Source organism: Galendromus occidentalis, unplaced genomic scaffold (assembly GCF_000255335.2).
Source record: "Galendromus occidentalis unplaced genomic scaffold, Mocc_1.1 scf7180000077484, whole genome shotgun sequence".
Lineage (NCBI taxonomy): Eukaryota > Metazoa > Arthropoda > Arachnida > Mesostigmata > Phytoseiidae > Galendromus > Galendromus occidentalis.
This window is the reverse complement of record NW_003805472.1, coordinates 1,309,994-1,325,788: the sequence shown is the minus strand read 5'-3', so window position 1 is coordinate 1,325,788 and position 15,795 is coordinate 1,309,994. Positions and strand designations below refer to the sequence as shown.

The following is a 15,795-nucleotide window of genomic DNA, read 5'->3' as shown; positions in this document are numbered from 1 at the left end:
GACCTTCCTCACTGCAGACCTGCGTGAACATCTGACGGAGCTTCACTCTGACATTTGATTCCTCCCTGGCTGACTGTCACTTCCTCAGCGTACGCCTGCAGGGAAGCTCACGGGGACAATGGGGCAAACTTTTATACTTTCATAGTTTCAAAGACGCAGATAGATCGCGGGCCGCGACACTGTGTTCACGGAATTTCTCGACGATCGGAATGATCGGAAAATGATGCTGTCGATGATCTATGCTGGAACTTTCAGCGGGCGATTCCCTCTGCTTCCCCGGGCTAACTTCTCATTCCCAGGCAGCTCAAGCAATCGAACTTCATCCTTGATCAGGAAGGATTATCGGAAGCCTGTTCCATTATGGAGGTGGGACATTTAGAGTAAAATCTGAAGACGCCAAGGGAGTTGATTCAGCTCTTTTTCGAATGAATTTTCCATGACTTAGCTTTTCGCGAACATCTCGAGCAGCCGTTTCAATCGGCAGGCTGAGCGCAGGGCAGCTTATCAATTGACGGAAGTCTCAAGTCGATGAGAATAGGCAGGCAGTCACCTGCTCGAGGGGCATTCCGAGTACCGGTATGGATATGCTTTCTATCTCCAACCCAGTATGCCCCGTGTCGCCCTGACCGCCTCGGAGTTGCGATAGCTTGCGGTCGGTTTTCACAGTCGAGTCGCACCTTTCGCCTCCCTAGGGCTCGGATGATCATCTTGCTCACTCATCTCATTCTTCGAAAGGTAGAATATCCACTTGCTGGCTTTTCCTATCTCCCCTTTTCCTCAGCTTGGACATTTCGTGGATTCCATAACTGACTGACGGCTATTCCTCATCCGAACGAGTTTTCAAGACCTGTCTTTCGCCCCGTTCTTCCAACCTGCCTAGCTAAGGGCCCGGAGATGCTGCTCCGGGTGGACTCGTAGGCATCTTTCCCTGGCGGAGTCTCGAAGAACTTCAAGTACGGTGCTCTTGTCCTCCCGATCGCGACCTTCGTCATCTCGAGTCTAAGAGAGCTATTTCCCTCTGGAGGTTCCCTGTGAGCTGTAAGACATCCCGGTTGTCTCAAAGTGCCGCGGAAATCCGAGATCGGGAGCATGACCGTGGCCCCCTCACACGCGATTCGATATCTCACGGGAGCACTTGCGGCGTCATCCCGGTATCGTCGTGAGCCGTATTGACTAACCGACTGATCGGGGTTTTCGTGAACTGCTGGATTAATTTTACTATGCTTGACGAGTCGAGGTTGAGTTAATAGTTTACCCATTCCGAGCTCGCTCCTCAAACCTGACATAATTGAGAGTCACGAGTGGGGAGTGTTATGAGATATACTCCGCCGGGAACGCCATGGTACGATGGGCATGGATGGGTCTTTCCTCCTTGGAATCTGGAGTGCTCAACGGCAACAGTCCACAGGGCTGAAAATGTAAAATGTAAAAATATTCCCATCTACTCCAGAATAGCTGCGAACGGGATCGGGGTTCCCTGTACTGAAGCTTACGTTCATGCGTTTTCCCAGAGTGCGGTCTCCGCGCCTGGTTTCTCTCCGCGCATCTTATTCGATCATTGGCGCCCCCACCCTCAGGAAGCCGGAGCGCTGCCCGGGAAAATTCGAAAGCGCTTCCCTTTACAGTCGCCAGAGGCCGCTGCATTCCGAACTGTTGTTCATTGATAAAGCGGCGTGTCTGCGTGGAGAAGCGACCTATGAGAGTGCGGAGAGTCCGGAGCCGGTTGAATCTTATGTTCCTTTTAAGCTGAACTTTGCTTTGGTATTCCTTGCTGGGTCCAGGAACTCATACTGAAGCGATGTACACAATCAAGGGTCCGAACGGAGGTCTCTTGAAAACCCGTCTCATGGGTGAGTTCGATGGCTTTCACTGAGGGTACATCAAGGGCATGAGTACTCCAGAAATAATTTGCTCTCTACGTGACGTGCCTTGAACGTGAATTGCCACGCTCTAGCGGCGAATTGTGTCGAAGAGGTTGCCGGTTGCCACGGGAGTACTGCGTCAGAAATCACATCACTCGCTCCTCGCTACCTAGTGCGCGAGGTTGCAGAGCTCGCATGTGCGCCTCTCTCACCACTGATTCTCGGCTTGGATTTTCTGCGGAATTTCCCCATGTCACAGTTCGGAATTAGTCTGAGTACCGTGGACCGTGCCAAGGATTCTGAGAACGAAAGCAGAAACGTTCTAGGATGATCGAGGATGGTGATCTGTAATGATTGGCGATCACGGAACATTGTTTCGATGGACCAGGCCCCTAGGGATGACCACCGGCCATCTCTTATCGACATCGCGATGACTTGCAGGATCGCGAGCGTGTACTTCGAGTCTGGAGCGGAGCGTGACAATCGAGTCTAGGGACACACGATTCCGAAGCTCCATTTGCCTCACTCTATTTAACGTTCGTCGAAACCTCGTGTTGCAGGAATCAACGGGAACAAGAACACCTCGTTCGATGTTTCTGCGAAGAGCATTTCTCCACCAAATGAGAAAACCGGTGCTGATTCGGTGAATAAAAGCCCCTGCCACGACGGATTACCGTGAGTATCTTTTGTCAACTCGTCTCAAGACGCATGTCGGGGTGTCCCTCGTGACGAAAGCCTCCTCAGTTGTTCACTTATGGATTTATCGTAATCGACACCATCTTAAGAATCACGGGAGACACGACCATGATAAGCACGTCATTCCGGGAGCACAACCAGATATCTCGTTCATTTTTCTCGGGCTCCGTCGTTGGGTAGAGCCTTGAAGTTTCTCCGCGCTGCCCCTGGGAAAGCCCTATCGCGGAAGGGCCTATGCTAGAATTTATTTATTTCTGTCCCCCTTCTGGCCCGGCGGTGCTGGGGTGCCAAGAGTCACATCTGCCTCGCGTCTCGATCTACCTATACAGAATTCAGTGAGAATCTGCGAAATATCACCGCAATGCACGTGCAGAGCTGTTGTTTCTCTGAGATAGACGCTCAAGGTCATTTCTTCGAACCTTGTGAGTATTCTCAGTTGCGTGGTGCGCCCAGAGGGTCGAGAATCGGAAACTCGTTCACCTACGAGTGACGAGGCAAAATATTGCTCGAGATTTCGTTGATGAGGTTTTCTGTATCGGTCGGGCGCGATCCATTTTGGCGCAGTTCAGCGCCCCGGCCCTATCACTTCCGAAAAGAACATCATAAATGTGAGCGAGAAGCGAATTCCGGACACGCTAGGCACGCGCTTGGGACCTCGGAGAGTCTTTCGCTGGGCCTGCGTGCCTGAGCGAATGGAAGCAAGTGAGGAAAAAAAACATTCGTGAATCCTTTTCCTGGACTGAGATTGGTCTCTGAGACATCGAGACAATGTCTCATTAATACGTGGGAGACGAGGAGGTTGAGCGACGCTGGACAATCCGATCACAGAAGACGAGGCAGGATACGTACTGTATTAGTATGCGCTCTTATCGCATCACTCACATGACGTCGACACCGCTGCTCTCATGACTCATGACACAGATTCGGCGTCGGCCAGGCCGGAGCAATAGGATACAGTCCGAGATCGGGAATCGCTCCTAGAAAAACAGGTGTAAACCATAGTGAAAATCTGCATCATTATTGCAGTGCACTCATTTTGTGCTTTCCTGTTTTACAGCATCGGTCCGAGACCCGTCTTCCTCCCTCCGAAAAATGGCGCGAATTCACATCGGCGGAAGCCTCGGCCGGATAAAACTCCAGATCAGGTATGCTCCACTCGAGACTTGCGTTTTCGAATCCGAATATCGTCGGCTTTTCGGCGATTCATGTCCTTGGGTTTTGTTTTCGCGCGACCTTCTCATCGTCGATTCTGGATTTCCTCAGGAGGTCTGTCGAGTCCAGCCCGACGCCGAAGTAGTGTCATTCTTCGCCATGACGTGGAATTCTCTCCAGACCAGTCCTGAGACTGAGAAGAAGAGCACTTCCAAGTCGAATGACATCGTCTATTACCGTCCCCACAACGCCGTTAAGGTGCCAGGTAGGTCCCCGACATTAATCTATGAATCCATCATCTGGGCTCTTGAAGAATCGCTAATCATTAGGAGATTGACAGGATTGAATCGCTAATTATTGGGAGATTGACAGGATTGAAATGCAGCATCCGTTGTCGTTCGAAAATTTACTCATCGATTATTCCGGCTTTCAGAATTTACTCCGTGCAACTACGAGCGAGTGTGGGCTGATCATCATTATCACAAAATTATCCGCCATGTCATACAGAATCAGACGCCTTGAAAAACAGCCGAGGGATTCAGCATGGAATATCAGGAGAACATATGCAATGGAGGGCAAAATCGGGAGAAATTGCTGAAATCATCATTGTTCATTTCGGCCGAATCGAAGCAGGATGCATGCCAAATTACAAGTCTCCGCTCGGACAAGATTATTTCCTACATTTTTTTTCTCGCAGTTCGCAAGATTCTAACGAAGCTTATAGCGACATGCCAAGTAACTTACGACCAGAGGTGATTTATCGAAGGGATTCGACTCGACGATTAGATAAATTCAAGCAACAGCATTGACTTGATTCGGTCAGAAATCCGCCATGTAAAATATCGCTGCAGCTCCGTATGGAGGGAGGTCACGGGGTTGGATAGAGGATAAAGAGCACTGTAATTGTGTGAATATGGTCGTTGCTGCTCGACGAACGACGACTGTAGGAAAACGGCAGGACAAAACCTCGAACCCGCTTACAAACAGGTCGCACAATTTCCCTTGACTCACCGAATCGTTGGGTGTAAATCGTGTTCAGTATTTTTGCTTCCGGGTTTCCGAGGAGAACTCCAGTGAACTTGTGATGATTCGAGAGTAGGAAGATCAACTCGTGACGGGTCACGAACTACTTACCCTTATCTTGGGAAGAGCGCCCATTCAGTTCTCATACCTATCTGTAATGTCAGCTCGGTGCGAGAAGCCCCGAGACAGAAAAAACTAAGCTCCGGCGAACTCCGCTCCAATTCTGTCGGGAGAGGAGAAACTGCTCGCTCGCAAGGAAAGTTCGACCATGAAAACGTTTCTAGAGGAGAAATATTTTGTAGAAAGTAGAGTTCTATAGTTTGCACACGGCGCGCTTTAGAGTTTAGTGTTGGTTGCGATGTAGAGGCACTATCTTAGATTCGTAGTCGAAATCTCCCCTCATCATCTTGTCCACCCCTCCCCCTAGTCAAGTACAGTGCTAATCGCTCTCGACCAAGTGACACGAATCCGAGATGCGATACTCAGTGAAATTATACGATGCAGAGTTCTTCCTATTGAGCGATTTCATTGCTCGTTCTCGTTGATGCAAAATAGCTAGAGGTTGTAACAGTTAGAGTTTCACTGGGGACCCTTGAGACATCGACAAGGGGGAGTGTGCCATTCGGATGGCATTTTGGAGCCCTCCAACAGAAGTGCCTTGCTTATCTTCAGTTCAGGAAGATGGTTTTGGTAAGAATGATGATGGTCGAGAGGAGCTAAAACCCAACGCCGACGACGATGCACGACAAACTGGACCGTAAATCGTATTGTTAGTTCACGGCCAGGGCTCTCAGGAGGGGAATAAAGATCAGCGTCTTCTCAGTTCTGTAGACGTCTCTGCTTAGTCGGCTTTCCGTCAATCGGTCATTTGCGAGATGCTCTTTCTCGGTCGCGATTCATCAGAATACCGATCGCAGGCGGGGAGACGGCAGGGAGCGATGATTAGGAAACCATCCGGCGACTCGAGGAATCGCCGGCCAAACCAGCCCTCTTGAGCAGAATACGAATGTCTGGCGAAACCTCTTGTGGAGGCGCGCATTATACAAAGACAAGCTTCCGGGCAGATCTATTAAAACACTTCCACCATTACTTTTTTTGATCCTCTGCTAAGGTCCAGCGTGGCCGCATGAGTCGGCGCTTTTTCACTCTTCGAGAAAGTCTCGGCAAGTTGAGCCTCGAATAACTTCGACTCCGTGCAGGAGGGGTGGGCTTCTTAGACCCGGCTCGCCTATTCTGGGGCTCTAGGTCGCGACAAGAAGACCCCCTCGCCCTCCCCACATCGTTAGAGAATTATCATGCAGCGCAAAGAGGAATCCTCATCGTTATAATTCTCTCTTCGCACCGCGTTCGCAAGAAAGCGGATCGACCGACTGCATCTCCGTGCTTCCGATTCCTAGCTTCGAGTATTATGCATCGATGTATCGTCGTGTGTTTTTCCACCGTGTTTATTCACATCCGTTTTTACACACTCAATCCAACCGAACTCAGCGTACATATACAAAAAAATTAAGGAAACAAATTTCTTGACAGAATAACAAGGTATCATTTCCCAACAAAGCTTCACGAGAGCCAGACTAGTCCTTCATTCTCTTCCTAATTTGACCCCTTCCCCCTCCTTCAAGGCATGGTTCTCTCCATTCCTGAACTTCCCTTCAGCCTCGATCTCCAGAGCTCTTCCCGAAGACGAGTCCTTGCATCCAGGCTTCAGGTTCTCGCCGCAATTATTGAATCTTCCCCACGTAGATGGTTCAATCCACGCGAAAGGGAAGGTTTGCACATGTGCGCTTCAAACGCTCTCTAAGAACTGAGGGACTTGCATTCTAAAACTCTATGGTCGGGTCAGAGCGTGGCGGAGAATCGAGTCGGGTTGGAGCTCAGCTTCCGCATTCGGAGGAGCTTCAAGAATGGGAGGGAGCGAATCCGGAGCAGAGCCATTTGAAGAAGGTCGATGGGTTGTGTCGACTGTGATCCGGATGGGTCTTGCTCTTCGAGCAGATGAAACACGTGCTCCCGAGAACGGGGCTGACCCATCGGAACCTGCTGGGTCATTCTTCGTACCGATATACCGCTTGAACCACGGTTATTATTATCCAGACAACGCTGCTATAGAATCCTAGAGGGAAACGTCTTAGAGTGTTCATCTTTCAACATTAAATGATGGCCATATCAGCAAAATAACTTGGCTAATATGGAATCGATATGCTGCCCTCATGAATAAATGAACTAACAATAAATAACGTTCATTGTTGAGAAACCTCTTGCTCGGAATCCTCGGCGATGTTCGGCTATGCGGCATGCCGAGATCCGAAATTGTGGTGGTGATGAGCTACTTTATCCTCTGCTCCTTGATTACTTTTTCCTCAGTACTTCCGGTCATCGGCGGAGAATTCCGAGTGCATCTCGCGGATGACCCCCGACAACCGCGTCAGTCAACGAGGATTCCATTCACACGAGACGCCCTAGTTGTAGGTTGCAGGCGGACGGGAGGAGCGGACTCTGACTGATTACACTTTCACTGATCCCTCCCCAAAAACAAGCCCCGACCAGAACCTTTGCTCCCGTCTCACCTCTAGTGCAGCTTGTCTGCTTGCATCTCGCATCAGCCCTACTCTTCTCCCCGTGGTTCGAACTTTGAATGAGAGCTTATAGCTTGGGTAGAAGCTCGTTCGCCTTACTCCCGCTTCATGTAAACGGAGTCACTATCGGAGAAACTTTGAACATCGAGTCTTGAATCTCAATGGAGAATGCGGAAGGATCGATAAAACTTCGAAAACTCGGCGGAAAGATCCAAGTCAAGCATCGAATTTAGAGGAATGAGCAGATTATCGCTCGAAACCCATGAGAAGGAGCAAGAAGGCAATCTCCTATCGCTAGACGATCCGGGAGACTCGTTAGCGTCGAACAAAGATATGTGGTAGAATTTCCGGGGAGTCCCCAATTTTTCTAGGACTTTGAGAAGTCGATTTCGTGATCATACGCCTAGCGCCGTCATCTCAACGAGACCGTCTTTTGACATGAGCTGTGGAGTCTGTTGTCGAGGCTCGAAATCAAGGGCGAGAGGGGTAGAGATCCTGTCCACAGTGCTGCCTTCCTACCACGAAGTCCTCGGACTCAAGGAACTATCGCGGCTCCGTACCTCCTCAGGTGAAGTGTTGTAGAATAGGTCTGCTCGATTCGTAGCGCACTCACAGACGAATCTCGCAGGCTTTCCTCTCCTCTGTGATTAACCTAGGGTGAGCTTCCGGAAGCGTTCAGAAGTGCTCGAGTATCTCTCCAGGCGTTCTACGCATAAGCTAGGATTTCTGGATTGATGGATGTATCTCCCTAGCGCGCTAGTCTCACTAAGGATAGAAGTGCTTAGATTATTCCTTGATTAGCTTCCTCCTCTTCTTCTTCGTAGTCGTCGTCATCGTCAGCTAGGAGGCTCAATCCCTTTCGGTTGTCGCTCCTCCAATCCACGAGACGCCTGGAAGAAACAATCGAGTCATTCGTGTCCTTGTTGATAGATGTTCTTTAGGTCGGGCCCCAATATCGCACCTTTTGACGAGGCGTAGCTTGCATCCAACGAGCACGAGGAGAAGGGCTGTGACGCAGAGACCCAGCGCCATAGCCAGGATGGCACCCGACTGAACATCAGTCGGGGAAACGGTCTTCGTTTCTTCGACCTGGCTCAGTGTGATGCTCATCCTCGAGGAGTCATGTCGCTTGATCGAGTCGTCTCGGAGAGCGGTCGGCGTGGGCGTCGACGCGGACAGCTTGGCAGCCTTGGGCTGTTTTCGCGCCTGCTGAAATTTTTCATTTGAAATAAATCACACTGAATCATCAAGGGGGTTATACTGTGGGAGGAAGCCACTCATGATATGCTGAACGTCCCGCGCACAGGAACTGTTGATTACCTTCACTGAAGCCGAAAAGTATCGATTTCCTGGCAGACCCCGAGCGACTCCGCTGCAAGTCGCATTTTCGCATCATCAGTTATCAGGCGAGAACTGGTCATTTCCGCTGATGTTCTGGTACTAATGGCTAAACATATGCTACTCGAGACTCAGATTCTACGAGAGGGTAAAAATGGAGCGGACGGAAACTTACATTTCATCGTCGTCTTGGTCGGGATCCGCAATCAAATCGCTCACATCGTGTGGTGGTCGACTGCAAGCGCATTCATTTTAGTAGGAATTCTTAGCGGAATCCGCTGGAATTCGCGACCTCGCGTAAAGCAATTCGAATTGTCCTGGAACTCACTTCAACAAGCAACCCTGTTCATCACTATTGTCACGGCAGTCAGGAACTCCATCACAGTGTTTCTGAATCGCAATACACGCAGAATCGTTGGCACATCGGAAATGGCGGTCGGAGCAAACCGTCACTGCGAGGATCGAATCGATTAAATTTAGCACAGGAACTCCATTCAATCCTCCCAACGGAAAAAAAAGTCCTCCCAACTATCCCACGGAGGACGAAATATACAACAATAATTCAGAACCCCCTCGGAATATAGTGACGACAGACCTCTATATTTGTGGTCGTGCCTCGGTGGCGAACGGCTCTTCTCTTTGTCGTCGCGTAGACTTGACGCGACATAATTCTCGTTCTCAACATATCGACAAAACCTCGTCCGAGGTCCGCAATCGAACAAATAACATTTTCTACCGTGATCAATGCTCTGAAAATCAATCGTTGATGTTTATGGCGTTGCTCACAATTAATTAGTCTCTGTTAATATCTGATCGTACCGAACCTCTGCACTTACCATGGAGCCGAACACCGCAACATTACAATTGGTGGTTTCCCAACACCACAAAATACACTCGCGATTCGTGTGCAGAATGCTCTCATTCAAGTACTGAGCTCCATTATCCACGGACTGCTGGAGGAATTGATTGGGCAAAAATTGAAAATCGAAGGTCGCTATGACAAATCGCCCGTTTGATACGGCGGAGACAAGAGCTTACGAAAATATACTCACTTTGGGCTCAATGATTTTATCGTATTGAACTTGAAACGAGGCAACGATCGCTTTCAAGTCTGATGATCTGCCATCGTTCTCCTTGGACGGGAGCTTATCCCCCGCGCGGCCACCTGGAAATGATCAGCGTGAGAAGCGCTTGAGAACACGCTCTTGTACCCTTTGAGAAGTCTCTCCTGTACCCTCTCATGGCATGACGAGCCCGAGTGGGAACTCGCACGGCTCCCGCTCCTCATTCCGAAGTATATTTTCGCTTCCATGCTTTTCAGGGCCGGAACGGGTTCCCCACTCTCCCGGGTTTTCTGAGTCAATGGGAGTTTAACCCTAGATACGAAACCAGGATCGGGCACAAGGGTTGTTATGTCTTAAGCTCTTAGCGTAGGTGTGAGTGCGCGTGGAGCTTACCTGAGCGACTCAACGCAGAGACTGCCGTGAAAATCAGAAGATTGCCCACCAGAGAAGTCAGCGTCAGCATGACGACTCGCCTTCACGGACACAATCGAGGGAGGAAATTTTTCGTCCCCTCACTGAGAGCTCTCTTCGAATTGAAACCAGTCGACTCCGGGGCTGTTTGCTCTTCACCGTTCAGGGCCGAGGGGCGAAAGGAAAGACCTCATCGGGGGTCGTCTGCTCGAGGGAACTCCCGCGCCACCTCGAACACCGTCCGCGCTCTTGGCGCAGCGCTCACTCTTCCTAATTCAGAAGTAGGAGGCCGGGCACTGCCGCGTCCCACACTCGTTCGCAATCGGGCTTTACTCTCAATTGTCGATTCCCGAGCAGAGTACAGCGATCCAATTTCCGTCATCCACAATTACCCTCATCAAGAGACCGGGAAAGATCCAATATACCACGGACTGGGGTTGAGGCCCATTGAGTGGCGTTCCCGAAGGTGCTCCGATCCACGGTGCCTGAGGAAATACCGGAACTACCTGAGGTTGCTTCACCCGGTCCACCAACTTCAATGCGTACCTTTTTCAATAAGCTGGCGTGCGAACGTGGCTCTAGTTCCTTAATCAGTCGTCCAGATAGCGCCTGCATTCGATTCTAGAGGAGCGCTCCATAGAGGGCGCGAGTGCAATGCCGCGCATCACACCAATGAGGTCCCTGTCAGCGTATCTGAGAAATTCCTGAATTCGGTTGTTCGATGTTCGCAGCATCGTGCACACCTTGGTTCGGATCCGACGAGCATCTGATGAACGGAGTGTGCGAGGGAGGGAGAAAGTCTCCCCGAAATTGACGAATCTAAATCCGGCTTTTCTAGGCGCTGCTGAGGAATCCAAGCCGGCACAGCTTCAGCTCCCTAATCTACTGGAGATTTGCTTGCCGATGTCTCCTGTCGGCTCCCGGTCCGGGGTGAGCCTCCATTCTATGGTTTGGCTAGATGAATCTCAAGTCCTATCTGCCAGAAATGCATACCGTCGAGACTCCGAGGCCCGAAAAAAAACCAGCAGCATTCGAAAGCACCATTCGAGAATGGGTGGGGAATCGAACCTCTGACCTCAGGGAATTTCCCGAGGAGATATGTGGACATGCGTTCTGACACGTGGACCTCCGATTTCGAGGCACCGTAGATCTCATCCGAGCATGGAAGATAAGTGAATCGATTCTTTCCGAAATCTCGTGACCGAGAAACCGTCGGACCATTCCTGCGTCCGGTGTTCCCGGAATGACGGAAAACTAGTATATGGGGGAAGGTATTCATTTTTCTTTTATTCCTTGTCTCCGGTTTCCTCCCCAACCCGTCCGCTGTGGACCTGAATCAATATCCCTCTCTTTATTCCTCAGTTCAGCTTCATCTTCCCAGCTCCATTTCGCTGTTGCCGCTGCTGGTCTCGCCGTAGTAGATCTCCACTCATTTCTTGCGTCTGATGCCTCCGCAAGCGATCATCAAACTCGCTTCCTGATGGGAGACGGGGCAGCGGATCAGAAAATCGGAGTGCGATCGATTGCAATGTTTCAATTGTGTACGCGATACGTCTAAAACTAGGATGATTGTGATCCGGAGAATATCGTGGCAACTGGCCCCTGAGGAAGAGGGAGTCCCCCTGCCTCCTCCACCCTCGAAATCATATGCCTCAAAATCATATCATCCCAGGTCTCAACTCTCCCAGATAGAGACGTTGAGATTTATTTCAGTGCTTCCCGCGGGAGAGCCCTGGAGAGGGGCCCCATTGGAGGGACTTTCTGAGCACTAGACTAGACATTCGAATCAGGATTGCTTGATACAGGGTCATCCTGATCTTATGCTGCATTCATTGTGTATTAAGAAAACGCTTCCGCTGTGTAATGGTCAATGAATGTCAATGAGTCGTTCAGTCCTACTCGAGCGGGTAGTTTATCGATGTTGGTTGCTTGATTTCTTCTCTTCGCTCGGAGCTAAGCATCTGAGTTAAATGAAGGTTGTTTTGACCATCAGCGGGTCTCTGATCTGCTGAAGGGCAGGTCTGTCCATCGTAGGTATTTGAATGTCACCCTTCGGTTCACTGTCACAAGAGAGGCGATACTTGGTCAACAATTTCGCCAGCGTTATCTTGATCTCCATCTGCGCAAATCGCATGCCGATGCAGTTTCTGGGTCCCGCTCCGAAGGGTTGCCAAGCCCAAGACATGGCCACGGATTTGTTCTCGGGCAGAAACCTCGTGGGTTGGAACTCCCAGGGATTCGGAAACACTTCTTCGTTGTAATGTAAGGCTATAGTTGAGGCCAGAACATCGACTCCTTGAGGGACGGTCAGGTCTCCGTATATTTTCTGCTCATTCGCGTACCTCGAAGTGAACGAGTGAATCGGGGGATACATTCGGAGAACTTCTTGGATGAAGGACTCCATGAATCGACATTTCTGCAGTTTTTCGAACTCGAAAACTTGACCCCCATTCGTGGCCTCAAGAAGCTCTTCCCGGAGACGTTCTTGCACTTCGGGGAAGCGAAGTAGGACCCGTGTTATGAACGCCAAGGAAGACGACGTGGTTTCATATCCAGCGGCGAGAACCAAAAAAGCGTTTGCGGTGATTTCCTTGTCCGTCAGACCTTTCGATTTTGAAATCGGACATTGGCCTAGCGTCTTCCCTTTTTCTTGCTGTGCTTGGTGCCGCTCGGCGTCATCTCCGGCGATCAGGGCCGAAATGTCCGCATTGGATTCAGACCCCTGAGCATCGATCATCAGTTGCAATAGATCGACTCTGCGGTTTTCCGGATTGCTGCGTCGCAACTTGACGACTTCTTCGCACCGCACCAACAGTTCGTTCACCGGATCCCTACCCTTGTTGCCGAGTCTGAGGAAAATTCGAGAAACCATGCTCCCTCCGATACGTCGAATGTCGTGGAAACAAGCGAGCGCTACAGTAAGATAATTCATCGGCGAGTTGAATAAAGCTTTGATAGCGTGAAGGATTCTGGACTCGGCGATATTCTTCTGGATCTCGAAATCCACACCAAGCGCGGATCTGCAGATCGTGTCCAGGGTGAGTCCCTTATATAGCTCGTACATGTCGAATTCTTTTCCGTTCACGTGTGCTGCGTCGACGTTTTCCATGAAATCGTCCACGATGTGAATTACTTCAGGGCAGAGCTGTTTCAGTTTGCTTGAGGTAAATGAAGGCGTTAGGGTGGATCGTACCTCTTTCCATCGCTGGCCGCGGAGCTCTGTCAAGGCACCGAAATTTCTGTCGACGCGTCCCATGAGAGCACCACGATCGGCGAAATTGTGGAAGTCTTTGAACAGCACGTTCTTGAGAATTTCACCGTCGGAGATCAGCAGAGTGGGTTGGTAGCCGAAAAAGTAGCCGACGACGGGTCCGTATTTTTCGTGCCATTCTTTTTGGCAAGTCTTGTGAGATTTTGTGTAGATTTCCCAAATATTCCCCCAGATCACGGAGGGTGGAGGGCCTTCGATTCCAGCTCTCTCGAACAGTGAAAAATGCTCTCGACGTTTCCTGAGGAAGTAGGCGAACGCGAGAGCAAGTACAGTCAACACAAGAGCGAAGTAGCTGCACTCCATCACGACACTAAATGATTGTTTAGGCACCGCTGGGGCTTCTGGTGTCTATTCGTGTTGGAGTTATATGCGCTCACGGATTTGGGAATTCAGCCCAGTCATCCAGCCGCTCGCTCCTTTAAGAGCGCCTAAGCCCCCGCTCTCTAGAGGTGAATAGATACCGTCCCAGAAGCGCGCGTTCACGGCATTGGCTGTTCCATGCGAAAACTGCAGTCTGCTACTCCGTCGGAGAGCACGCTGACATGCGAGAAAATAGAAGATTTCCAAAACTTCTCAAAAGTTGAAATCTCTCTGTGGTTCTATCGCTCGCGGTCTGCGGAAGGGTCCCAGGAGCTGAGAAAAATGAAAACAGGAGCAGCAGCCGCGGGAGTCGCATCAGATGTCGCGCCGCTGGAGATCCACGACAAGAGAGAACCGCGATTCCTTGACTGATTGATCCCGCTTACCTTCCCATTGGCCCCTTTCCTTCTTTTTCTTGTTAACATCAGACAGCGCTTCCGCTCGATGTCTCGATGCCCCGAAGTTCCTCGGCTCTCATGAGGGATGATCCGAGTTGTGCCTTGGAATCGTTTTTGTCGAGTCATCCTCGATTCCCCGATGCGGAAAACGCCGCCGGTTTTTAGGGAGTCACGAATCATGGCGACGTCATCGAGGAGTGACGTGGGTGCGAGCAGTCCAGTCACCAAAGACAGTGATTGCTTGTACTTCGATGATGCTTGGTGCTACATGCGGGAAACAACAAGCTCCTAAACTTACGGATCAAGCGAGCAATCGGTGCATCGAGACTCGCGTTCAGCGCAAGCGCAGAGACTTCGAACGGGTTTTCCCTCATTGATACGATTCGCTTGTCATGACTAGTGACCTAGACTTCGCTGGGGAAACCCAGTACTAGAGCGAGCATTCCCTCTTCACAGAAAATTCTGCTGTTCAGCGGAGGGAGACTACAGGGATGAAACCGAATTCACCGAGAGTGAGTAAAATATGAGGCACCCCACGAGCGGAGCCGAGGGGGAAAATTCAAAGGTACCGGGAAAAGTTCGAAGATATTCTCAAGTAGGGAGCCCTCCAGAAACTCTGGGGCCCGGGAAAAACTCCCGCTACCCCTCTTTTCCCTCCGATCGGGCCCGCCCTCGGATTATCGTTTGATTCCATTTCTAGGAAAGTAGTCGCGCGGGAGAGCTGCCTTCCCGGAGGCCAAGTCGCCCCACGCTGGAATCGGTCTCATAGAGTTTCGTCAGGTTTGACGGGCGGTGAACACCACGAACTGATCGGTCGGGCGTCGCTCATCTTCGTGACTTGGCGCTCTTTTTATTATTATAATGATCACATACTTTGCGGACTAGACTACATAATATTCGCTTGGGCAAAGGCAAGTCGCTGATTCCCCGCCAACAGTTAGATAATAATGGGGCCTGATTTCTGGGGCATAGAATTCACGTCAGGCGTCAAGCGACAGAACCCACGGTGCACTTTGCACTCCGTGGAACATTTGGAGATCAGGATGGGTTACACAGCATCGGAGTCATCAAACCTTTAAACGCAAAAACACCAAGAAGGAGACCGATGAGCTCAGGTGGTTTTACACGACGAGCTATACTGATGATCTACCGGTAGACAGCGCGGACAACCGTCGGATCCAAATTCGACAGCTGCCTCGTTTTTCGAGCAGCATTCCTGAGGTACGGATGGGCATCTCGAGAAGTCGCAGTACGCTCTGTAGAAATCATCGGCTAAGAATCTCGAGAGGTGGTCCACTGAAGATAGAATAATTCGAAGTCAGAGAGTCATCAGACACCAAGTCATCAGATGACGCATTTTGAACGCTAAACGGAACACTGACCCCCGGTTAGCCTCATGACCTCCTTGTGGATTCCCCGAACTCGCTCACTGCTGCGGACCAGGTCACCGAATCTGCAAGATAAGAGGAATTTTCTCAGATGGGCCGGGACGGCATCGGGATGCGTTCGATTGAAAGGACATGAGCTGGAATCGCATTCCGCGGAGATGAACTCACACGCAGTACTTCTGCCTGAAGCTATCCTCTGCTGTTAGGCATTGCGAACAATCACAATATCTTGGTGAGCCGAAGACCACGAGAGCAG

General features: G+C 50.5%; 2 protein-coding genes across 2 annotated transcripts; one reads left to right on the top strand and one right to left on the bottom strand.

Annotated features, from left to right (window-relative positions):
• Positions 1 to 1,665: 1,665 nt before the first annotated feature.
• On the top strand, positions 1,666 to 5,657 carry LOC100904668 (uncharacterized). Its single transcript, XM_003745523.2, has 5 exons — positions 1,666 to 1,850; positions 2,423 to 2,537; positions 3,616 to 3,703; positions 3,822 to 3,975; positions 4,144 to 5,657. The coding sequence occupies exons 1-5, from the start codon at positions 1,799 to 1,801 to the stop codon at positions 4,230 to 4,232; spliced, it is 498 nt and encodes a 165-aa protein (XP_003745571.1). The 5' UTR covers positions 1,666 to 1,798; the 3' UTR covers positions 4,233 to 5,657.
• A 6,361-nt stretch (positions 5,658 to 12,018) lies between these two features.
• On the bottom strand, positions 12,019 to 13,756 carry LOC100899475 (cytochrome P450 3A6-like). The gene has a single exon (XM_003745651.2). The coding sequence runs from the start codon at positions 13,694 to 13,696 to the stop codon at positions 12,089 to 12,091; it is 1,608 nt and encodes a 535-aa protein (XP_003745699.1). The 5' UTR covers positions 13,697 to 13,756; the 3' UTR covers positions 12,019 to 12,088.
• Between the last annotated feature and the right edge of the window lie 2,039 nt (positions 13,757 to 15,795).

Excerpts from the sequence above, each read along its gene's own strand:
- LOC100904668 (XM_003745523.2), top strand. The coding sequence starts at position 1,799 with ATGTACACAATCAAGGGTCCGAACGGAGGTCTCTTGAAAACCCGTCTC. Across the intron at positions 1,851-2,422 it reads CTTGAAAACCCGTCTCATGG|GAATCAACGGGAACAAGAAC; the intron begins GTGAGTTCGATG and ends CTCGTGTTGCAG. Across the intron at positions 3,976-4,143 it reads CAACGCCGTTAAGGTGCCAG|AATTTACTCCGTGCAACTAC; the intron begins GTAGGTCCCCGA and ends TCCGGCTTTCAG.
- LOC100899475 (XM_003745651.2), bottom strand. The coding sequence starts at position 13,696 with ATGGAGTGCAGCTACTTCGCTCTTGTGTTGACTGTACTTGCTCTCGCG.